General features: G+C 40.3%; 1 protein-coding gene across 4 annotated transcripts in view; it reads right to left on the reverse strand.

The window, feature by feature from the left end:
- Positions 1-902: 902 nt before the first annotated feature.
- kcnn1a (potassium intermediate/small conductance calcium-activated channel, subfamily N, member 1a) overlaps positions 903-26,601 on the reverse strand; it is a 53,024-nt gene continuing 27,325 nt past the window's right edge. For all 4 annotated transcript variants that reach the window (XM_029525528.1, XM_029525529.1, XM_029525530.1 and 1 more), the window contains 7 exons: positions 23,946-24,041; positions 22,945-23,363; positions 12,154-12,295; positions 11,627-11,737; positions 10,901-11,028; positions 8,044-8,113; positions 903-5,662 (listed from right to left, as the gene is read on the reverse strand). In XM_029525528.1, coding sequence (XP_029381388.1) covers positions 5,357-5,662; positions 8,044-8,113; positions 10,901-11,028; positions 11,627-11,737; positions 12,154-12,295; positions 22,945-23,363; positions 23,946-24,041 — 1,272 coding nt within the window. In that variant the 3' untranslated portion in view covers positions 903-5,356. The remainder of the gene's footprint in view (positions 5,663-8,043; positions 8,114-10,900; positions 11,029-11,626; positions 11,738-12,153; positions 12,296-22,944; positions 23,364-23,945; positions 24,042-26,601) is intronic.

A 26,601-nucleotide genomic window follows, 5' to 3' on the forward strand; every position in this document is an offset into this window, starting at 1 on the left:
CACACCACTGGGCTGATCCCAAACGTTACAGGAAATCTGTAGTAATTTGATTTTAAACACAGGGAACAATGGCAGGTTTACCTACCCAGCTATCTGTAACTAACCTGGGTGTAGTTTTCCTTTTTTTTGTTTTTTTTTTTTTTTGGCTCTAGCTTGCAATCTTCAATAATATTTCATTCTGGTAATGCATGCTTGAAATCACAGGCAATCTTTATCAAAACACAGGATAACAACAATATTTAATGAAATGATTCTGTCCCCATGGGAGGAGAGAGCAGCAGAGGAGCTGTGCCCTATGTCTCTACTGCTGTGAGTCTTTGGGGTTGTGTAGCAACAACTACAGGGTGACTGACTCTGCCATTATTGCGGGATATCGGTCTGGTGCCAAGTCCCTCCTGGTTTGCCTGTAATTAACCAGGCTGAGCCTTGTTTGTGCTTGTGGACATGAATAGAAGCTTGTTATTTGACCATTAATGGCTGTGTGTGTGTGAGTGTAGATCCTGTGCAGCACATAGTTCACCTTGGAACAGCGCCCCAGCAGCTGTGTGTCCTCTGGAGCAATGTTTATGTGCACATCAATACGTCCTCCTGTAATCATGTTTTAGGACGTTCCTGCATCACCTCCTGTGCAGGGACGTGTAATGTCTGGGCCCGTCGACACACGACAGAGTCACAATTCACTCTGGCCGGCTGCCATTTTTCTCGTCCATCAGGTGGAGAGAAAAAAAAAAAAAAAAGGCGATCATGCAGGATTTTAGGGATCAGATTAGATCATTTTGTAGATTTAATAAAAAACTTAAATGCAGAAAGCTATTTTAAATTTCAGCTTTGTCTACAGCCTGCCAAAAAAAGACAAGAGCAATGGTCGTAGATGAAGATAGTCTTTAATGGTTTCACCTTGATGTCTCTCCTTGCTAGGACAAAAGTTCACCTGCAAAACGAAGGGACAGCGAACAGTATACAGAGTTGAACCCATTTGCCATCCTTTAAAAGTTGATTTATTCCAGTGCTACTACGTACATTATGCATCATGTGGCAGTGTATACAGAACAATGATGGGGTTACATTTCTGCACTTTTTGGGGTTTTTCACTCTTGTTATTGTTCAGTAGTTGTGTGTTCTGATGCCTGCTCTATGAGGAAAGCATACTTTTTCTGGATAATAAAAGACTCTGGGATGTGTTTATCACTTTGATTCATCTACTATTGTCAGAATAACACCATGAATGCCCCTCACTTCACTACAAATTGCTCTCTTTTTTTATTTCTAGTGGAGAAAATTGGGTCACTATTGAAAGTTGGAATGGTGTTTTGGCAGGTCTTTGTTGATGACAGGATAAGAACTGAAGAAAACTAACTTTTACAGCTGGATTAAAAAAAACAATAGACCCTGATCATACCTCCATCAGCAGAAGAAAAAAGAACTTCAAACCTTTCCTATCCTTTCTAGTATTTCTACTGCATACCTGCAACGTGCTGTGCATTGCACCTTTACCCCTGCAGTTCACCATTTGTCCCGTTCACATGGTGACATCTACAATGAGGTCATATTTACAGGACACCCACTCTGGCTGTTCACATTCCCCCCTGAGCCAAAACACACGTCTGTCAGTAAATGAGCTCCGACTGTCATCCATCTCTTTTTTTAATCGACTCTCCGTGCTGGCTGATGAAGGACGAAGTCCTTAACACCAGCACGGTTACTCTCTGGGGGGACACTCCAGCATCTGTGATCCCTCCTAGGGCAACTGAATAGCGCACCCTGAGTGCGACATGGAACACGACCCTGGGGTTGCCCTTCCTGTTTATTCCTTTCCATTAGTTTTTGGGTTGGTTTTTTTTTTGTTTGTTTTTTTTTTTTTTTTCATTTGAACCAAAGGCCATTTTTTTTTGCAGGCCATTGGGAAGCCTCTTTGTGTCGGGGGGGGGACTGGTGATGACAGGTGGCATACACGAGGCTAAAGCTCTGATGTAATGAAGAGGTGGAAACCTCAGATACAAACAGACAGGGGAGGTCGTAACCAAGCAGCTAGTCTTCCATTAGCCATTGTGACTCAGTGGAGGACACTGATTGAAACAGAGACTGTGATGGCATGATGGAGCCCCTCATATCAAAGGGGTGGAGTGTAGCACTGTACTAGAAGTGGCGAGAGGTGGGGGCAGTAAAGAGTCATGCTTCATCAACTCAAGTTGAAAGGAAAAAAGCTAATATTCATGCTTGATTAAGTTCCACTTGTAGCAAACTCACTATGATCTTAAATGAAGTGCTCTCTGGCCAGTGAAGAACCAGCGGGAGAGTGGACTCTCTGTCCCAAAGCAGCTTGGAAATAATTAAGGTCCAAGAAATAACAATGATCCTATTTGTCTGTAAGCTGAAGGGGCCAAAAATGATGATGATCTTCAGCACTAACATCTTTTTGAGACTCAGATTACCTACCATTCAAACTACAACAGCATGCTAGCCTGCTAACCCGCTGACTTCCTGATTTGCTTTCACATGTGCTTTTGAAAAAAACATTACTCATATTTCCTTTCCTTTTGAACTAGTCATCAAAACACTATGATACTTCAAACTCCATGCCCTTAAAATTGTCTACTTTGTAAGAGTGAATGCGTTTCGGTGTCATTTAGAGATACTCCTGACATTGGTCTCCTTCTGAAAAGATAATTCTGAAACTGCCTCTATCTTCTTAAAATGAAGGTTTAGTATTTTGAGAACTGCCCTGATTTGTTTTCTTGTTGAGTTAGATGTGAAGATTAATACATCTCTTGAAAATGTATAACAAATATAAAGCTGCTCCCAACAGCCAGCTAGCTTAGCAAAAAACTTGAACTTATTCAACCTGTCCAAAATTCAAAGGGTGCAACAAATTGTTGTTTGCATGAAGGGACTGTCTCCTGGAGTTTCATTGTCAACATGAAGTGATGCCACTTTTCTGTTTCAGCTATTATTAATAGTAATAGACTATATATTGCATTGATTTTGGACAGAGCCAAATTATCTGTTTCCTTGTTTCCAGTCTGTATGCTAAGTTAACTGGATGGGAGCAATAGCTTCATTTTTACCTCAGACATATGGCAATGATCTTGTTGTGTAAGTTTATACACATTAGCTCAAAGTTTGTCATACAGGTTGAAATTAATATTGAAAGGCCAAGAAAACAAAGTGAGTATTTTAGCTACTCCTTAAAGGAAGACAACACAAAATGGATTTCCATTGCATTTAGAAAATGTGTTCGCGTACAAGTACTTTTTTTCACATTACAAAAAAAAAAAAAAAAATCTATGTAGCTGAATTAGATTTGTAAACCACACGTTTTGAGTTGTCGTCCTTTATGACACATTGCCTGTGTGGTAAAAGATGTGCTGGATTTAGCAGTATCAGTAGCTGCATTGTCTGAATTGCAAGGAAGTTGTTCATTCATTCTTTCATTCATTAGTCGTTACATTGAGTTCACCGTTCACCAAAAGCCGTTAGCATGTTCATGCACTGTTTATCTTCTCAAATAACACTCAACTAGAAAATAAATGGGCTTCTCAAAAACGTGACCCTAATCCTTTAAACATGCTGAGGGAACAATTCACTATTCTGTAACCATCCAAGTTTCATCAGCATTTTTATTTTATCCTTTCAGGATTCTTTTGTTATATAGATTTTTTTCTTCACCTCATATTTTAAACAGGGAATGCATTACAGAATCACATTACTGCAACTCTCTAGTTTCTGCAACTCTAAAAATCCTAGGTATCTTAGTAAAAAAAAAAAAAAAAAAAAATTCTAACTTTAGTTAAAAAAATGTAAATAAAAGAAAGAAAGGCAACAAACAAACACAAGTATTCAAGATAAAATCAAACTCAAGAAAATCATCAAGCCAGATCGTGTGATTGTGAAAGTTGTGTTCCATTGTCATTCTTGCAAAGTACCATGCAAAAGGGCAGGTCGGTTTCTCAGTTCAGTCAGTGATGTGTGCCTGTGTGGCTGTATATACCAGCAGACCTCAAGCCATGCCATTATTCGAAGACCACAGGAAGCTCTAATTAGTGGTGGTGACGAAGGTAGGCTACTATTTCATATTTCATATGTCATTGTGGTGTGTATGAGTGTGCGGCATTGAGCTTAAAATGAACTCATTCTCTGACAAATAATAGAAATAATCTATTTGTCGCACTTTTGCTTACTCATATTTTTTTGTTTCCCACGGTGTTAGTAGAAAGAGAAAATAAAAGGTTTTTCAAAACATTTAGAGTTGCTATGTAATGGAGGCAATGTTATGCATTACATTAAGACATTTTCTTTAAATTTTTGGAAAGGAATGTATCTGAAAAAGGAATGCAATGCTGTATTCAGACTGTTAACATCGTAAAAAAGCTCTGAAATTAGTAATTAAATAACCCTCTACTATTTATACATTCAGGCACTGAAAAATCACATGTCAATATGTAACTAAAAAAGATAGTCGCTCTCATTTTCCCTTGGTAAGAACAAGGAAGCTGAAACCTCGAAGTTGGCAATTGTGTAAATTTTTCCTACCCAGTAGTAATGCCATATGCATCCCCTTTGCTCTTCTCTTGTGTGATAGTTTCCCATCCTGCTCAAGTGCATTTTCGAACACTGACCTGAAGACAAAGCTTTCATGGCCTCTCCTAAAGCTTTCACCCTAACCTATGGGAAAGAATCCATGACACTAGTCTTTTGAAGGGGAAATCCAATAGTTTGTCTTGCTCTCCTCACCGGACAGAAGTAGACGGACAGATGGGTGGACGGATGTCCTCCATGGCCTCTGAGGACCAGCAGGTGAGCCGAGGCCCTCAGCTCCACAGACCAACTTCCCCCCTTGTGGTTAAGGACTCTCCGGTGTGATAGCCAGCTCTCACCCCAGCGACCCTGAACTCAGTCATTTTTTTAACTATACAAGGGCTTTTACAAAAAAGCTAACTTGAACAGCCATACAATGGCTAAAACATAAACCATATCTCTACTTTATCTCAGATTTCAGTCATTTTTAATGTTTTTTCTATTTTTCTGTTTTTGGATGCATTTGTGTTTTTACTTGATTTAAGTCATTTGCCTTTCTTTGTTCTTTTGAAGTAGCTGATCCAGTCCTGTGCTGAGAGGCTCAGTCACAGAGAAATTGGTTGTTGGGATTAATGTTGGGATGGTGAAGGGAGAGAAGATGATAGGTGGGAGGGAATGTGTGGGGGCAAAGATAAGGTCAAGGGTCAAGATATGGGTTCTTTATTAGTCCACACATGGACTCTCCAGTGGTAACAGGGACAGGTTTGGATGGGACAGAGTGAAATGATTGTTGAATTGGGAAGGGTGGTGCTCAAAGGTGATAGCGGAGGATGTGTAAAGGTTATCCACTATCAGAGGAGGTGTGTGGTGCTGTGGAGGGTGAGCGCCGCCTACGGGCGGTGGAAGTCCAGGATCTCTCCGAGCGTTCAGATCGCTCTGAGGCTAGGGACGCAGGCCGAAAGCGATGAACAAAGCCGTCCAGGAAGTCCTGCTGCTGCTGGGTTATGGCTTGGGAGATGAGGCAGGGCAGCGCCTGCAGGCTGCCCGTCACCGAGTCCAGCTTGTCCTCCAGTGTGCCTATACGCTTATCCAGCTCCTCACTGCGCTCCTGCAGTTCTGACACCAGGTCGTACATCACATTCTGGGTCTAATGAAGGAGAGAAAGTAAATATGTTTGGGGAGATGCAAGACAGAGATGAGCAAAGGAGGAAAAGGAAGAAACAAGAGAAAGGAAAAATAAGTTCAATGCGGAGAGACATGCAAAGGGATATCCAATGAAGATACAATACATACAAACCCATTCACATAATAGGTCATCATACATTACACAGACAGTTTAAAGTTGATTAACACAATCTGACAAGAAATAATGACAGGAAGCAGTTTGCAAGGCAGTTGTACAGTTTCAGCAAGTCAGCACAGATTTTATCTTCCCAGCAATTTAACAACCAGCTCCTCCAGTCCATTTATAGTTGGAAAGCTTTTAATGCTTTAATGTACCTGCTTGACACAACTCATTCACATAATGAAAAGCGTCTCTATTATTTAGGCGTTTATTGTTCCAACTGTAGAGGCAGTGGGGCCATGTCAGTGTGATAACTATATTGGATTTTCTGTTTGCCCTATGAAAGTTCTATATTTTCCAAAATATAATGCAATATATTTAAATGGTAGCACGGTCACAACATTTCACACACACTTAGGGCCTTTCACATTTGAGCACCTCAAAAAGCAACTGATTTGTCTCTTTTTTATGGGACAGATATAAAAGGGATACTTCTCCATAGGGCTTGAAAAAGCGACATCGAGGTGTTGAACCACAGAAGGATATACAGATGGATCTGACCATCAAGCAGAGTAAGGGCAAGCAAACAGACATTAAAGGAGTTGGCATTACAACCTTTTAAAATACACACTGGAGTGCAAATGCCATCCACATCAAATGAGACTGCAGTCATGCACCTCCCTTTGAACTCCTCTCTGCTCTGCTCGACTGGGTCAGCTGACATCACTACAGTAGCATAGAGGCTGGATTTGTCCCCTTATAGCAACATACTGTTAGCTTACAGCTAAATCTGCTTTCCAAAGAGAGTCGCTAACATGGCACCAGTTCCTGGGCTCAGCTGGGCTCGTTTAGATGTTACAACATTTAGGATCAGCAATAAAAGACGCTGCCTCAGGTGATTTTTGGGCTTAAACAGGCCCCACCAAGAATAAGACCTTTGATCTACATGGAACATTAGGGCAACTTCAGACTTAAGTTTAAATGACTTGTGATTTAATAATCGGTTTTATCAGAATGGAGGATCCATATATCCAGCATTTAAGATACCTAAATCTTTAAAGGTCAAAGTTGCATGACAAGACAAATTTTCCTGAGTCATGCTGAGCTGGCACTGTTAGTTGCTCTGTTTGTTTTTTGTTGTAGGTAGTATATGAGCATACACATTAAGATAGAAGTGACAGTCTTGCTTATGATTTGCTGCTAGTTATGGTACCTCACCGGGAGATGTAGAAATGTGCTCACTGAGAGGATACATTCATTCATTCATCTTCTACCGCTTTTCAATCCCAGCTCACTCTGGGTGAGGGCGGGGTCACCCTGGACAGGTCACCAGTCCATCACAGGGCCAACACACAGAGACAGACAGAGACCAACAACCACTCACACTCAGACCTATTCACCAATTAACTTATACATGCATGTCTTTGGATGGTGGGAGGAAACCCAGGCAAGCACAGAAAGGCACCAGCCAACCAAACCAGCAACCTTCTTATTGTGAGGCAACAGTGCTACCCACTACGCGGCCAGTATTGTATTTTATTTTTATTTAATTTATTTAGTATGTTTTAAGTACCTGAAACCATCTGACTGTAGTTTTGCATCTCGTCTTTCAGGCTAGTCTCTGGAGCTCTAATAACAACAGGTCGCTGTGCCAACTGGCAGAAGAGACTGCCAATTACTCTATTCTGAGTGATCACTTAGTTTTTAAGTGATTCAATAAAGTATAGCAGATGTCAGATAAACATTAAGAGAAAGCACAAGCCTGGGGCCTGGATGAGTGTCGGGACTGCTCTGTTGCGGCATCACAAAAGTCACGATGTTGTGTTTTAAGACACAGATTCTGAATACAGGTTGTGGGCATTTCTCTGTGGACTGAGCATTTTGATACTTTTACAGTATCAACATAAAATCTAGACCTGCTTTATGATAAAATAAAAAACAACAACAACAAAAACAAGGCACATGGACATATACCTTTACCCCGCCCAAAAATGCACAACTTAACCATGTTTGAATACCATTTGGTAACTCCAGTGCCCAGTGGTTAGGAAGTTATTTTGTCTGATTAGTATAAGTAAATATAAGTATAAATGTACTGTATATAGTTGAGATTTAAAAGACTGACATATCCAGTTATATCTCATATACTTAGGAATAAGCCCAGCAAAAATGTTCTGGGAGTAAGTATCATACTAGACTGTAAGTAAGTTTTTATATTCTTTGAAGTACTTGAGAAGTCTTACCTTTGCCAGATCCACCAAGGTGTTGGCCTGATCATTGAGTTTCCTCTGCTCCATCTTCACACTGCGCAGTCTGGGTGGAGGCACAAGGAAGGGGAAAGAAGAGGAGAAGGGAAGGAGGTTGAAAAAGGAGGGGGGACAGAAAGCAAAGGAGAGTAGAAAAAGGCAAGAGGGGGAAGGGTGTGGGTTGCAGGAGTGGAGTATGAAGAGATAGGTTGTTTGGGACCATGAAGGGGCAGTAGAAGGAGGAAAAAACATATTTTATATCAGGAGTGCTTTCTCACTGATGGCACTGAAAAGAGACAGCCTGCATGCATTGTAAATGTATGTGGTTTATCAATATTTATACATATGTGTGTTTACACACACACACACACGCATACACTGATATAGACATCCATGTGGGTATATCTATATGTATACAGTACAGGCCAAAGGTTTGGACACACTGTCCTAATCATTTGAATGAGAAGGTGTGTCCAAACTTTTGGTCTGTACTGTATATACAAAGACACACACACAAACATTTCAGGTCATTTCAGGTCAATGAAAAACCACCCAAACATGCTAAATTGTGGAAGCATATTACACTCATCATCATAATAATAATAATAAATAAAAAATACAAGAACAGACTGTGTAGACAGCGTTTTATCAGGGTCTTTTTCTTGATATAACAAGATTTTTTTCTCATCGTCATTTGATAATTTTTTCCAGCAGAAATTTAACCATGAATATATTTCTGCGATGAGGAACAGTTTTGATACTGAAAGGTGATCTTGTTACAACCCAAAAAGCCTGTTTTTTGAATAAGGTGACCAAAATCCAACATCTCGAAATAACACCATGAAAATATAATATTTCTAAAGAAAACAAACAAAAACCAAAACAAAAACATTTGCACATTTCTCCAGCTAGAGTGCAATATGCTTCCATGCCAGAAAATCTCAAAATCTATGTTTGAAATGAACGTTTTCATTTCTTTCCACCCAAAAGTAGTAACTTAAAAAAGAAAAAAAGATGGCATGCCCTCAGTCATTCTTACACATAGCTCAGTGATAGGACTTTATATAGACATACTGGTCATTCAGTAAGCGTGCAGTGACTGTGAGTAACTTTGTGCACAATGAGGCATGAGTCTTTCATAGTGTTTGCATGTGAATGTGTGTGTGTGTGTGTGTCTGTGCATGGATGCCGCAGATAAACGATGAAACTTGCAAGAAATAAACTGTCTAATTAAGTTGTTAAACATCTTGGCACATAGACATTTTGAATAACTTGTGCAATGATACACTGGACATGTTTTGTGATGCCTCAACATTATGTCTCAGAACGTTGCGAATCAAATACATTATTGAACAGAAAGAACTGTGAAGGCTGATGTGAATAATGTGTCATTGTTAGCAGTGGCATCACACAGCCATCATCTGGATATGTGAGAGGAAGAATCTCCCTGTTCAGCAAATTATGAGACAGGATGACATTCAAGGGCATTTATTCATGTGCAAATCAGTATATCAGAGCGGACTGAGAGTGCTCGCTTACGGCTCTATCTGTGGGAAACCATTTCAGCCCGCATGTGTCTGTTTGCTCGGCTATATTATTCCTGGCTGTCAAAGAATTGGGACTAAAAGCTAAAAGATCATCTTATTAGTGTAACACATCATTGGCACAATTTGAATCTACAAAACCCCCGACCTACATGTTGTGTTGTGTCTTTTTGTGAGTCAGAAATGTCGTGTGAAAGTTTTTCTGTTGTCTCTTGTATGAAGAATTAAAACTGAACATTAATATTAATATAAAAGCACACGTTTCAACCTCGTTAGAGCCACAATATATTACAGTGTGTGTGTGTGTGTGTGTGTATGTGCGTGTGTGTGTGTTCATGTCATCACAAAACCATCAGGATGATTTCTGTCGATGCAGGTTAATATAGCCTCCAGAGCAGCTATATTAATCATGGGAAACATTATACAGTACATTGTAGATGATTATGGACCGCTGGCCAGGCCAACAAAGCTTCAGCTCATTCTGCGCAAGATGCTTTTTCTTTCACACATTTCTTTCACATCCAGACAACCCTCCACTATTAACACCAGTAGCAAAATGTTGATGCTTATTTTTGTTTCATTCCATATAAAGAAGGGATGGGAGGGAGGGGGAAGAAAATGGAACACTGAAGTAAAGAAAAACCAAAAATAATTCAGCATCCTGCATTTCTGATCTTTTTTTTTTTTTTTTTTTTGGCAACGGTTTTTTCATGCATGTCAAACGCAGACATGGAGAGAGGAGGAGTAGGAGGATGTTGAGGAAACAGCAGGAGGAGGATACATAGAAGACTCAACTTACTTCTGAGCTCTGCAGTGATAGAGCAAAACAAAGACAGAACACAGTACAGAGTTTTAACCTCACAACATTCACGAAACAAGTGAAACCATTACACTTCTCACTGTAAGCACGGGGTAAAAGGGGGGTCGGAGAAAGAGGGGAAGGTGAGGGGAATAGGAAGGACCATTACACTAGCTTGCAGTGTGTTTGTGTGAGAGAGAGAGAGTCTACATATGTAAAGCATAACAATCAGAGGAAATGGACGTCAGAGGACATTGTAATTAACCATTGAGGTGATGCTAGTTAAATACTCACACCTAAGGTTCCATTTTATGATTTTAATAGCAATAAAACTATTGATAATACAACCAAAACTATTTCGTACCATATTTCAATCATCTTAATGATTTTGAAACTATGTAATGGAGATTTTGTTTTTGGGCATGCTGAAAGATTCCCTTTAGTGGTTGGTGGTGAGCAAGCAAGTTATTTTACATTAGATTACACATAGAGAAGGCAGCACAGGACTTACTGGTGAATGGCTTGGAGAAACTTGCGCTGGTGTTTCCGCACCTTGGAATGATCTATCTTTTTGACCAACTTGGTGTGTTTATAGATGAGCCATGTTTCCCTGAGTACATTGGCAGCTGTGTTCTTTACCTGTGAAACAAGTGTTGAAAATGGCATTCATTGGTAATAGGACACTTTTGCTGGAAGGTAAAATGGACAGTTCCATCAGGTACAAAAAACGGTAGCAAAATGGCCAAAAATCTTGAGAATTAAGAAATAAAAAGGGATTAATAGAAAGCATTTGAACTTTTAAGTTATGAAAATACCAGAAAGTGTTTAAAAATGGGCTGCAACTCTCAGTGAGTTTCTTCTCTCACTGTCAGATTCACTATGTGATGCTGAGAGGAGTTCACAGGTTTAAAGTCACTATAATATAAGACAAAAGGATTAATATCAATAAAGTGGCTCAGTGTGCTGGAAGTCTGAAAGTGCAAATGATTTGTGGCTTGACACAAAAATATTTCTGCATCTATGTACCTTTTTTACATTTTATCTGGTTGTAGATTTTCTGAAGGACTCTGTTTCTTTTGGACTCCTGTATCTCTGGACTTTGTTAGCCCCTCTAAAAACTATTTGTTTTTCACAGTGAAAGGAAAAAACTTGTTACACCATGACTCTCCATGAAACCTTTCACGAGGGGCCCTTGTTCCCCCCCCCAAAAAAAAAAAGGACTACTGCAATGGCTCACTCGTTTGCAGAGTTGTGTGTCCATCATGAAGTTGTGGACGTGTTTCTCAGCCTTGGTCAGCTCCAGTTTCCTGGCCACCACTGCAACCACCAGCGCAGTGCAACCAGCGCCCTGTTGCAGAAAGATGGTGAAACAAACAGTGCAATATTTTCTTTTTGGGCTTTCACAATGCAATTTATTTGAGATGTAGATGGCAGCTCAGAGAAGACTACACAAATAATCTGCCTCATCATGACTCATATTAGTTTTTAATATTTTCACATTTATGTATTTCAGCTACCGTGGTCTGGTTGTGCAGCTCCAATTTTAACATACTGTCACTGAGTGTCAACTAAATATAGATAAAATCGAAATCACTTTAGAGACTTTAAATATAAGAAAAGGAAGATAAGTTCTACTTTTTGTTTCTTTTTGCAGCACATGGGAATGAAGGATGTGGAGCCGAGATTTGATTTTAAAACTATTGCAGTTCAATCCACCCTGGGATGGAGTTATATATTTGTTAGGTGAAGAAGAGAGGGACCTACCATAATCCCTGTAAGCAGACACACGCCTTTCCCACAGTACGTGTGTGGTACCATGTCCCCGTAGCCAATGGAGAGGAAGGTAATCGAGATGAGCCACATGGCTCCCAGGAAGTTACTGGTCACTTCCTGTTTGTCATGATACCTAAAGTGATGAAGATAAGCAGAAGTAGAAGACACACAGTGAGGAAAGCTGCACAAGGTCTCTGGAACGCAAGCATGCTGGAGAATGGCGTGGTGCTGTGTGAACCAAACAGGGGTGGCGGGTGGAGGAGGAGGAGGAAGAAATAATGGTGAGAGGTGTTACAATTGTTTTGTAAAGCCAGTTTGGCACACAGTCTAAAAAAATGTGCCCAAGTCTATTCTGAGCAACAAAAGTGAGAAACAATCTTGATTCAATGGATCTGAAATACTATTACTTATTTCTATTCTTGAAGTTGTTTCAGTTTAACAGTTTAATAGAGAAATGTGTTGAATGGGTAAGAAACCTAATCTCATGTGGGCTAGAAAAACGCAAATAGTGTCACTTTTGAAAGTATTTGATGGAAAGATGTCACAGTGAGAAGGGCATGTTCATGTTCACTTACTCATGCTGTGCATTAGCACAGACAGTGCATTTTAAGGAAACATGTTTCAAAAGACAAAGACATATGTTGCTGCTGTAAGTGACTGCTTTAAAAGTACCGCAGTTCAAACTTGATTGAATATGACATCCCAACAATTGTAATGTCAGTGCATCCGGAAATGCATACACTGCCACATTAAATCAACTAACAATTGGCTTATTGGTCAAAGTTTGCTGCAAATCTTCCTCCTTAGAGTTTATCCTGCCCCCTTAAAAAAAGGTTTGGCAATGCAAATCATCACATCAAACATGTTGTTTGCTGAAAATAGCTGACAGCCATGCTTGATTTGTCAGTCCAAGCCTGCAGTGAATTCACAAAGATACTTCTATCGAAAAGACACACTGTACAAAGCCAGATTGATGACGACATTCCCATACCTTTTGCAGCAAGACAAAAGTCCAGCATAGAGGCAAATCTGCCTTGTCAACCCACCCTCATTTAACTCGCCTGATTATTCCCAATGGGCTGTCTAGGAGGAGATCAGATCATAATTTAATTTTGGAGCTCAAATCAAATATGCACTAAACACATTCAGAAACATCTTCCTAACATCCTCCTGACAAAACAACAGAAACAAAGTCTAACTTCCTGGGATTTTGGTGAGGATTTTCTAAAGGGGATTCTCAAAAAGGCCAATGAAGGATTGTTAACAACTTTAAACTAACCAGCATGTGGAGTCATAATGGCTGGAACGACCCTCTCCTATTAGTGAACAAATAGAGTAGAGCACTTGGGGCCAGGTTATGAAGTTTTTCTTTCAAACCAGAAAAAAAAAAACAAAATTAATTTTGTAGAATTGCCTGCTCCTTTTCTCCCCCAAGACAGTTCACTGGTGTCATATATTGTAAATGGACTAATCATGCCCCCTGCAGTTCTTAAAACTGCCACGCTCAAGTTTCTAGTCATGCTCAAAGTTGCAGAGAGGTGGCAGGGGGCTGTGTCCACAAAAAAGTGTGCGGTATGTGGGATTCAGGCTTTTCGAATGACATGCAGAGAGGAGTCTGTACGACACCATGCAGGAATGAGAAAGATCTGGAACCTGCATGCTTCAGAGCCAGTATATTGAGAGCAGGAGAGCGATGGGTGAACCTGAGGTCCTGTTCAGAGGTAACACCACCTGACAAACACTGCGGTATCACTAGGTGGAAGGAGATTTTACGCCTTCTCAGGTGGGTTTTCATTTGTATACATTGGGGTAGAACTGGATGAGTAACAAAGGAAGAAGGTTATTGAATTTGACACCCCTGTCTCTTTTACCTGCATCCCAACACTGCAGCAGCTGCCCTTTGATTAGCTGCCAGGGGGCTAAACTTGATCAGCTGGCTAAATATTGTAATTACAAGTGACTAGTATGTTAATTTCATTTATCTTGTCATCAAGGCGTGCAGAGAGTGAGTCATGTCTTCAAGGCAGGCATAAATGTGCTGCACCTTTTAGCACAGCGAACAAAGGATTACAGTGTTTAAGGGGCCTTCTCTCCGTTTTAACCATAAAGCTTTGGACAACTCTCTTGGTTTTCAAAAGCAACACGGAAAGAGACAGAGGCTGAATGGGGAGCTAATCAATCACATTTTAAGGCTCTCAATATACTGTGTCAAGTTTTTGGAATAGCATGGAGAAGAGCTGGCACCACTTTCAACCTATTCCAGGACAAGAGGTATATAGTTTCTCAAGCAGACAGTTTTATTCCCCACTGTTAAATTCTCCCTGACAGAGACTCTGCAGCAAAGCATTATGCTGGCATCACTTCCTCAGATATTTCAGACATGACATTATTTATCCACTGCTGTATAAAATAATACAATAATTTAGTTCCAAAAGAGCTCTGAACTGTCTCCGTCTGTGGTGTGTTAGAGGAGCATATCATCGTTCACACAACACAGGATAAATAAGGATCAACCACGACTGGTAAAAGTGGCCTGTTTGCATTTGCTTCTTTATCGGTCTCTTCAAATCCCCATCAACAAATCTGGTCATCTCTGCATGTTAGGAAGATGTAAAACTGTTACCGGGATGTTTTTAAGAAACAGTATTCCAACATTTCATTTTTCAGCTGCCATGGTGTATAAGTGAGCTTATGATACACATAATGAGTCCCAAGAAACAGGAGCCAAAGCTGGCAACACAAACTCTTAACAGACAGAACAATCATGATGTGATACAGCCACACACATCCCTCTGCCAACACACACACACACACACACACAGAAGACCAAGAATATTTCAAACGTTCAATAGGCTATTTCTGTTTTCTGCTTCAAGACATAAGAAAGCACTTTGTACATGCAGCATTTGATAATTAACACCCTGAATGTGTCATATAACTTCAGTCTTGATGCTTTTCAGTGGAGGGTGTCAAATTCTTGTCAGCTATAATTTAAAAAGATTTAGGTGCATTTTACATGCCTTATCTACTGTAAGGTGAATCATCGATCACACACGAGTTCTGTGAAACCACCGACATGCTCGGCTTCAGAATGAGGATAATGAAGCATAGTCTGCTTATTAAGAAGAGACCTGATTAAGGCACACGTTATAAATGTGTTTCCCCCTTTGTTTATATAAATATAATTCGACATTATGATATATCCACAGGTCAGCTGTAATGGCAAAACAAAGGACTTCCTCACAATTCAAAACCTCCTGTTTACTACTCAGCAGTTATCACAACACTTCCCTTTGTCCGCCTACATTTTGGTTCTCATAGCAACAAAAATAAATGTAAAAGAATTTTCAACAAGTGCACATCTTGTTGATCGAAATGAGTTTGAGCAGTAGCTGAGATTACTTGGGGACACATATGTTGGGATGTTCCTCAGGGAGCGTGTTAGTTGCAGTAAACATGAGAAGAGTAAACTCAAAGTGATGATGACCTAATAAAAAAACACACACACACACACACACACACACAACACTGCAAACCTAACAGTGTTTTTACATCGCAGCCAATTTGCAAAGCAAGCAAGCAAGCAGGAGCGCAGTCAGAGTGCACTGTGTACAAATCATAAAATTTATGGACAATTATATGAATTGTGCATTCTAAAATATGTTTCCAAGTCTAAAACAAAGTATGTCCATCTTGTGGAAGAGTTAGATCAGTAGACTTCATCTTACTAAAAATATGTTTTATAATGTTGTACTTGCACAAAACTTTTACAATAAAATTATTTTGCATTATATTCAAACTAAAATATCAGGATTTCACATTTTAGCTTCAGTGTTGTTGAAGTTATAATGAGTCATGGTAACAACATAGCTCCAGCAGCAGCATTTACTCTTTTAAATGGATCAACATTAGATTTTGTACAAACATTCTAGCTGACTCCCTACAGGCGAAATCCTCTGACTAATTTGCGTGACCATGAGGTTTGTGGTTTGTGGTGAAATGTTTCAGCAAAGACTAAAAACAAATGAATTCTTTTTCCCCTACACAGGAGAAATTATATTAACAATAAAAAACCTTGACTTTTCATCCAACACCATCAGTAGGTCAAGTCATTATGATACTATCTCTTTGTTTTCTGTCTGTTGCCAATTTGAAGACATTCCTAAAAGCTAGCCTTTGACCTGATTAGCAAATGTTAGCACGCTTACACCAAGATGACGAACATAATTAACATACTTCCTTCTTCGTCTCAGCATGTAAACATTATCACTGATAGCATATTGGTGTGCTTACAACTAAATCAAGCTAAGAGCTGCTAGTGTGGCTGCAGCCTCTTGTTACAACTGTTAGAATCTGTAAAGACATGTTACGTAAACCTCTTTCTACCTTGGTTTCTTTCCGCGTGACTCTGCTCTAAGAAAGGCTTCATTATATTATATATCACATCTCTCTCTCTCTTTTTTTTTTTTTTTTTTTTTTTTTTTTTACATCACTTCAATTGAATGATGTATTCAGAAAGCAGCCATCTTTATGTCCTGGGTTAAAAACACAGTTTTCCAGCTGAGGGGCCCAATATTTCACATGGTGTGTTGTAATTGTACTTTAGCTAAGTAGTATGGAATATGAAAGAAGAGAGGCCTTTGCGGTAAGCATCTCTCTGCAGGCCTCTCACCTCTGTAGCATGATGCCACTCTCTGTGACAACAAATATATTATATTAGTATATTTGTAGCCAAGCATTCCGTTATTTTGTTGTACCAATGGCGATATGATTTCACTTTAATTATTATGTCTAATGTAATGCTGCCAGCCAGCTAAGATGTGATTCCAGAAGTGAAGAATGGCTTGGATTTGCTGACTTGCATTTCTGGCAGTGAGGCAGGCTTCAGTCGCACAAAATGATCGAGTATGTGTTTGTGAACCTCATCCAGACTAATTAAACTGCCTAAGAGTGCACTTTGGTGATATTATGAGTGAGATTTCCTGCAATTCACTGTATTACAAATGCTGGAGTAAAAGTTGCCAGGTTAATTCAGCCCCTGACACAGCCTTGCGGCAACACTCTTGCAAATGTTCATATTTAAACTGTGAAATTCAGTCAGGCCATCTTAATCTACAAGGACACCAGACAGGAAGTGTCGCTCATGAAACCCCTAATCTTAATGTTTCAAGGCTGGAGTGCGGTTATGTCTCTGAGGTGATCAGATAGCAAGTATTCTATTACAGATGCTCTACTGAATTTGGCTGGAGACACCGGGAAAAAAGTGTGGGGTAAGTAATGAGATCTGCTCCCTGCAATTCTGACCAATAAAGAGTACTGTAAACAAACCTGAGCTGGTGCTCAGTCTGAAAATACTTTCACATTAGGCCCAGCACATTTTTCCTTCCTGAAATATTACGCTCAATGGAATTTATCCAACACCCGATAGCGACGAAATTTACTTTGCTGAAAACCACCCTAGACCAACCTCCAGGGGCCACAGACAGATTTGAAACACCAGCACCTCAACATCTAACCACCTTCCATCATGTTCAGTCCTCCCAATGCACTGTGCACACATAAAACATTATTTAATGTCATTTGCTGCACGTCAGCCCACAACACCACAGCTGGCTTTGAAGTAACTTTACTAACCGCCTCCTTAATATAAACCTACATTTAAGTGCCCACTAACATCAACAGTTTAACCCTCTATGCTTTTTCTTTCCTTGGCTCAGCACTGTCTGATAAGCTGTTGGGTGAACTTGCATGGTTTGCTCAGATTAACTACCATAATCCAAAAGACAGACTCCTCAGACTCATGTTTGGTACATTTGGGATTTGGCCTGTTTGTGCATACAGACATGACAAAACAGTTCAATAATGTAAAAGGGTGGTGGAACCACTTTGATATGGTCATGTTATTCAGCGATTCAAGATTGTAGTTTGTTTTTTTACATTCATCATCTGCTATGGAATGAAAAGATTAGAAGAGCTCAACGCTTTATAATAGCTTTAATGTTAATTGATAACGGATTTGCAGTTAGCAGTTTACTTCCATGCATCGACACTAGACGTGTGGAGCTGTTTATTGTTTGGCCACATTTGCTTGGCAATAAACACATACACAATCCAACACATTTTCTTCCCTGACATGGCTCAAATTTTGCAAGAAAACAAATCTGGAGAGCATGGGGCTCAGCCTTAAATCGCTTTCTGCGGTGAGAGACCAACAGGAAAATCGTCAAAATATGACAAGTTTAGAAAATGCTTCAAAACTGAAAAAAAATGTTATCGCTTTCTATGAGTAGATGAGCATAAGTACCTACCAAGAAACTGAGACATTAGGCAGATTAGGCAGCATTTCACACTCACAGCAGCTACATAAGAGATATAATCCTTAAATGGGTAGCAGTAATGCTGCTATTTTCAGATTATTTTTTGCAACGATCAGACTGAATGTGATGCCAGGCGCCATGTGCACTTCCAAGACAAACTACAAACAATGGCAGAAATATGTAAAGAAACTTTTGACATAAAGCCACTATGTTTTTTTTTTTTAAGAAAGAACAGCACTGGTTCTGTTCATGATCCTCAGTGGATATTTTGATCATATCTTGGGACGTTTATCATTTCCACAATCCTTCTTATGCAAGCATCCTCTATGGGCTCTGCATACTTTGCCATAGGCATCAATCAATACTCTGCAGAGCGTGCACAGTTTAAAACACATTATCAGGTCAGGTCATCAAACCGTAGAGAAGCCACCTGTCCTTGAGCTCTTTGTGGAGGAGATGCTCATCATGTGAATGATTCGGCTGAGGTTAAAGTTTTATTAGAAACTTTGACAGTGTCCAAGATACGACATGTATGTTGACAGTTTATTTGGTTCTGCAATGTCTGACTTTTTTTTTTTTTTTTAATTTATGGACAGAGACTTAACTTCTTGGAATTAATGAACACATTTCAGTCTGGCTAGAAGAATCAAAGAGGTGATTTCTGTTTTCATTCAGAGTGTAATGTTGTTGCATGACATTCATTGTTTGAACCTACTGTAATAACAAACCAGAAGGAAGATCAACACCTTCAAATAGGTGCCTGTTCAGTGAGGGATGATTGTGTTCTCACACATCTACCTGAATATTTCATGTAAACCTGTTGCTGGTGTGAGAAAGTTCAGGTTGCACTGGTGTGCGTTTCTCTGGTTGGATGTTTGAATAGTCTGTTCTTGGCCGGCATGGTTTGTATCTCGTGGCTAAGCAATGACACAATCTGGATGTCACGGCTCGCGTGTGGGTGTAGCTGACTAGTTACTCAAGCCTGATAATCCGGTGCTGCGCTCTGAGGGAAAGTCAGATAAACTTTCTGAAAGCTTGTCTTTTACATAGCCTACGGGTCCTCACTGGAGAAAGCGAGGTGAGAAACAGCAGTCTCACATTGCCTTGAAATAAAGCATTTTTTTTCAGATAACAGAGTTAGAAGAGGGGAAGAAAAAAAATTAGATAACAGTTAAAGAGAAGAAGGAGCGAGAAACCAGGGAAGCAGGCAGGGCAGGCATGCAAGTGTGTAACTGAGTTCTGGCCAGATTTGGCCTGCTTCTTATGGATAAGGGAAGGCAAAGGGATAGGGGATCAGTAGTAAGGAGATGAGGGAAAAACTGTAAAGCATGCCACGTTAGATCAGTATAGTAACAGATCTGCAAAGGATCAGTCAGGAGTAAGAGAGGGAGGGAGCTGCTGGTGAGGGAGAAGTCAAAAAGCCTTTAGCTTAGTTAAGGAGCTTAGTTGAGGTAGTTTAGCTCTGAAGGTGGGCTGTATCAAGAACAAAGGGAAAAGGGGGACCAGTGGCCAGCCTTTAATCATTAGCAGTGCTCCCCTCACCACCCTCCCTCCACCCCTCCCTGATCCCCTGGTCATGTGTCTTTCATTCCCCCCATCTAGGCGTTTTCCAGAAAGACTCCGTGCTCGTCCAATCTCACATCGTATTGCCCCTCAATTGGCCCAGGTGTGTGGTCAATGTGACAGTTTAACGGCCCATTTAAAAGAAGATGCTAAATTCACACACAGCACTTTGTGAAACAAGCGCCTCTTCTTTTACCTCTTTTTATTTTGCTTGAAATGAAGGGATTGATCCGTGAACATGGAAATCCTCATGCTATTTCCATGTTTACAAGAGGAAGGGACAAAGGGGAATGAGGACGTCCGGTTCATGGATGTAAACAAAAACTGGAGACACTGTTTTCGGCACAGAACAAGCTCCTCCTACAAGAAACTATGCAACAATGGAAAGCAAAGCCCTAATTTCCCTCCACAGCTTTGAAGTGTCTAACATTAGTCATATATTGATTTGTGGTTGCTGGTGAAACTCATGCCCTACTTTGACAGTTAGCGAACTCAGCCCAAAATTAGATTAACAAATGCACAATGACTTAATATTTGCCCTCTGTTTGGATAGTAAAGACCGTTTTGGGAGATTATTTTGAGTACAAGATCTTAGCAGTAGAAGCCACAAAAGTCTGTGGAAAACACTGTTTAATTAAATTTGTGAAGGGAGACACATAATGGGATGGTAATGTGTGAACAGAAAGAATAGAAAGGCTTTTGCTCCTGTGCAAATCTTTGAAGTTGCTCTTAAAAAGATTTTTTGTGCAGTATAGATCTATAACAATTGCATAAGGAGAGAGAGAGAAAAATGAGAAGAGACAAATTGCCCTCTGGCAGACTCATGAAGGTGACTTGCAGGAGCTGCTCCATTTTAGTACAAATTTCCTCCTCCTCCTCCTCCTCCTCGTCCACCTCCTCCTCTAGTCCCTACTGGCCTAACACACACATCAGTTAGCAAAGAGACGCTTGCTTCAAAGTGCTGCTCACACCGTTGGTCTCCACTGTCCTCCTATAGCCACTAAAGCCTGTTTTCTTAGTACAATGATAATGCCACTTTCATGCCAACTGGAGGGCCTAACTATACCTCTTTTGGCATTTTGAGTTTGGAAAGGATAATCAGTTAATGGTTTTTGAGGGGCAGCCCCTTGTCCGCGCTATCACCCCCACCCCCGAAAACCCCATTCAGGACAGCAGTGGCGCCAGCTCAGTGCAAAAATGATAAGTTTGTTTTTTCCACGGCTAGAGAACGAGGACTCACATGGTATCCCTATGGAGCAGCATAGTGGGGAAATAGAAAGTACAACAAAACATTATACAAACACACACACACACACACACACACAAACACACCTACATGTGCATGCTTGCACCACTTCATAGTAACACACAAAGACATACGTCCTAAAATCCACACAGCTGAGCACACTTGTTATTCTGAAACTGAAACCAAAAGGCTGATGGCATGTACTGCTCATGGGAAGGTTTTGTCACAGAGTGCGCGAACACATGTGGGCAAACCAATCGACCGAGTCTCTGCCGGAGATTCTGTGGTTCTCACCTAATCAGCGATTTAAACTCAGATTTACAGATTGACACCAGCATGCTGTCAGACTGGATGTGTGCCATCTCAGAGGATCACTGTGCTACTACAGATCAAGCTATGGCAATCCTGTTCATTTTTGGATCATTCAAGCTATCTAATGATAGCATCTAAAGCAGGGAATAATAAACACAGATAGTGAAAGTAAGTACCAATAGCCATGGGCTGTACTGTAGGGGACGTACCTAATTGCATTCAACAGACCATTGTGTTGTTTTGAACAGAAGGAAATATCAAGTTAAGGTTGAACTTTGATGTCTATTACACCTCACTGTCCTGTCTCCAGTGGACATGGTCTTAAAGATCAGCTGAATGGATTCCCCCAGTAAAGTTCAAACCCACCAGCCAACAGTTAGAGGGGCTACAGGTCCAAAAGGAACCAGGGTCGGCCGTGCAAAGGGGGGATGGTTAGTGACAGGTGTTAACACAGGAGTGAGGAAGTTAAGAGGCGAGGCAGAGGAAGGGAGGGAAGGCACGTTGTAAAAGCAGGCGAGGCGAGCTGCAGGAGGACACTGAGCATCTGTAGTCAGGGCCCGGCTGAAAGCCTGAGAGCAAAGCCTTCCTCTGAGCTGAGGCTTAGCTTTTACACTGCAGCGCATTCACAGTATCATATTGGCCTTGACAAGAACGGCTGCTATAGATCTTCCATTCTCCACCCACCCTACTGAAGTCCCCCTTCCACTCAAACTATGCAAAAATGACTTTAAAACATCAAAGCTGGCATTAACGTCTCAGTTCCCTATGCAAATGCAAAACAAGAAAGGGGAAAAAAAAAAGCTTTTCATTTTTTTCCTGCCTCTTTCATTTTCAGAGAGAATCACTGCTGCCCCCTTGAGACGAAGCCCATGTGCAGTTTTGGGGGTAAAATGAGTTAGGGGATCCTGGGGGCTGCTCTGCATTACCAAAACAAACCATTCAGCAAACAAACAATTTGACACTCATGAATTATGGACAAGCAATCTAAAATAGCAATAAAACAAGGAGTGGGGAATCGTGGAGCATTTGCTGAGCTAATGGAACGTATGTCGGGGTGTTTTTAGACATTTAGGCAGCGGAGAAGTATGTGGGCATATCTGTGTATGCTTTCCTGTACACACGTGTACAGCTTTAACATGTAGCCTATCGTGGTGATTCCACACATCTGTGGACCAGTGCAGATGAGAGACAGAAGACTAGGTAACACTGAGAAGCGTGTGACAACACAGTGACCAGAATGAAGGAAAAAAAGTGTCTCGAATTCCACAACTTGTGATTGTGCATCAACCATTTTGTTTTTAAATTCGTTCATAATTTGGCCATTATTCACAATCGTGTGTTTACCTCTCACAGACGCGTACAGTCCATGCAGCAATGATCCAGGAGGATATACTGAACACCAGCAGAACAGTTCCTGGACAGATGGTCATGAGCGTCTTCATGACAAAGCGTGTGTTGAAGTTTATCTTGTTGAGGGCGCCAATGCTGCGAGACGAAGCGTCCGTGAAGAGCTTGCTGTGGAGTAACATGACCCTGCCAATTAGGTAGAGTCTCAGGAACATGGGGATGGAAAGGATGATGTCCACGTCAGCATCAGCCACCGATGGCGTGTAGGTAAAGGCCAGCCGAGCTGTCCAGGTGAACACGTACTGGCCCGGGATGGGATGGATGGCACACACCAGCAGTTCCAGCACAATGAAGAAGATCCGCTCATACGTCATGGCTATCCTCCAATCGTCCGCACCATTATCAACCATAAACAGCTGAATTCAAACAAACATACACCAAAAACTTCTATTAGTATCCTCCTTCATGTATGATTAGCCCTTAATTTTTAACTTTGCAGACAAATATTTGGCAACAAAAATGTTTATCTTTTCTAAAATTTAACAGGGATAAATTTTACACAACTTAGATCCAACATTACACTTAGCATGACATATAATATGAAAACAATTTGAACAAAAAAGAAAGAAAAGGTACTGTATTAAGAAAATAATATGATGAATCTGGTCTGAAAAAACGTTTGTGATACTGGACCAATTTTATGGAGTCATATTTTAAGTATGTTTTTAAACAAACATTTTACAAAATGTCCTGAACGTGTCACAGTGTTGCCACATTCATTCAAATAAGTTTATTTATATATCTGCAAACACATGTTAACATTAATCATCATCAATGCATTATTATATGCACACATTTATTTTTATAATAGTTCCTTGATGAGGCTCAGCTGCCATATCAGAGGTCTTCTTCCTCTTACTATTTTTATCATCATCATCACCTGATCCCAGACGGCATAATAAATAAAATGAGTACATTTTTTTTTATTGCAGACTCACCTGAATTTCCCGGGCATGGTACATTATTATAAGACCAAGCAATATAACAGTGGAAAGGCTGATAAGGCATTTCAGTGCAAATGAGTATGAAGATTCCTATGGTGGGAGAAGAAGAGAAAAGACAAATTAGACAGAGCCATATTAAACTGAAATAATTAACACATTTTATTACACTGAACAATCTAATATTATATACAATGAAAAATGTCATTGTCAACTGAACTAGTTTGCCTCAATAAATGGTAATATTGCCTGGTTACTGCAACAAGATGAAACAAAAAACTGCAACAAAATAGGTAGAATTCAAATGAAAGCTGAATTCCTCTTATGTGTTTTCAAATAAGCAGATACATACATACATAAATACACACAAGCGCATTCGCACAAAATCATAGATAGCTGCATACACACAACAGGACACACACAAAAGTGATCAACACACGAGATCATTTCTATGAAAACAGTGCAGTCAGAATGTTACTAAACAATGCAGCTGCAGGTGTGGGTATTAGAGAGCCTGTGTGTGTGTGTCTGTGTGTGTACATGGGGACCACAGATCGAGGATATGAGAACTTTAATAAATTGGAAAATGATAAATCAATTCAACAACCGTGATTTAAGAAAAACAGCTCTGTAGCAGGCTAATGATCATATGGTTAGTATAATAACAGCACCAGCAACCAAATGGAAAAAAGCAAATGCAGATCTTGTTCATAATTGTCAGAACAATGACAGAGAGCTGCACAACATTACTTTGTCTTTCTCTGGTCCATATTACAGAAAGTATTTTTAGCTGTCAACTAGATTGCTTTGCCCCTCAGGTCAGCTACATGTTCACGAGACATTCTAATGTCTGAAATTGTTTTGAGAAGTCCCTGGTGAAATAACATTGAGTAAACCAATTAATCCACCTGACAGAAGTTCAAGGATTTTTAAGTCCCAGTGCTCACTACCTCTTAAAGCATTTCTCTCCTTCAGGACTCAGAAATCCTTGTCAGAGCCTCGTGTGTCAGCTGTGTGCCGTGACAATCCCCTGCACATGGTACCAGCCTCATGTGAAAAAGGCGCTGTGCCGCTCAGAGATGGGAGGTCGTTTCCATTTCAGCTGAGCTTAACTTGATGAATGGACCGAACCCCACTCAGTAGCAGTCACAGACAAACCTATTGACTTTCTTAAAACCCCATAAATCATCATAGAGATTACCACAAAGATTCCCTATATTGTGCAGACACACACTCCCTAATGTGCAATCAAAAACACATTTGAAAATTCAAATATGCGTCATAGGAAACTGGGAGAAAAAAATCCACCAGTGGTTCTGCATGTTTCAGCCCACAGCTCGTATATATAAATCAATACTCACGGCTCCCTACAGCCTATGTCAGCAGAGATGTCAGCAGACAGCACATTTTTGTCAGTCTAGATTGTGAATTAAAAGCTTTTTAGCATAGCACTCAAACTTTGCATGTCAAAATACCAGTTTTGAAAATGGCCTCTTTTTCAGCTTCAGCAGCCTGAGTAACAAAACTGTAACCTTGACAGCAAAATGGGCAACTATATATACATCCCATAGACAATTCTGCTCACAAAAGAAATAGCCTGCCGAATTGTACTTATAAATTCAGAGACAAATCAACTAATAGTATGATTTTGTGCCCAACCTAACCCTAACCCTTTCAACTATCCCAACATTTTGTTTTTATGACCTGCAGCCATTAGCAAACAGCAATCTTAAAATCAAATTATATTCCTCAAATGTAGATCAAAAGGTAAAACAATTTTAGATTCAAATCTGTTTATATACTTGGATTTGGTAAATAAACTGAACTAGCGTCAGCAATTACTGACGCTGTGTTAACAGATAACTGTTTGCTAATATGTTAGCAATAAGCAGCCTCATCAATTGGGCTGAAATACAGAGATTGTGTAGTTAGCATGGTCGAACGTGACAAACCATCTATAAGTCTTCAGTAATGCTCAGTCTACCCACATACAGATTATGATGCTAAAAAGCTGAGAGGCGCCTGTTGCGTGGCCTGTCATATGCTGCAGTGCACTGCAATGTCAGCTCCTGAAAGCAAACAGTATGCGAACTACGGTGGTAGAAGCTGGATGATATTCTGTCATAAATACTCTGACACAGCACACCTGATTGACTGACACTAAAGGACAACTTCAGGTGAGGGGGTGATGACTTGGTCACTGTGACCATGAATACAAGCTGCCTGCTGATGTTCCTGCTACAGAGGTGCATTTGTTCTTGTTCCGACTAAAAGCAAGAGCGAAACATGTAGAACTTAATTCCAATCTTTTATTCATTTTCTCTTCCTCTGTACTTGTAAAGCTCTTTCCCTCTGTCTTTCTTTTGATTGGGTGTGATTTTCAAACGCCGACTGCGAAGGGAACGACGACCACGACTGTACCAGAAGGGAAAAAGTGTCCTGTGGGCAACTCTAATCTGTTACCAATCATGAAAATTCTCATCCACCAACAAAATCAGGCCCACTGTCAAGAAATGAATGATGAGAATATTTCAAAAAGATAAAGCTTTCGAGACCAAATCCAATTTTCAGACTATTAGTCATGATGCAGATCACATGACAGTCTTTTTATTTGTTTTGGTAATATTCAACACCTTTGTTAGATAATGTACGT

This window comes from Echeneis naucrates, chromosome 17, assembly GCF_900963305.1.
Source record: "Echeneis naucrates chromosome 17, fEcheNa1.1, whole genome shotgun sequence".
In the NCBI taxonomy this organism is placed as follows: domain Eukaryota; kingdom Metazoa; phylum Chordata; class Actinopteri; order Carangiformes; family Echeneidae; genus Echeneis; species Echeneis naucrates.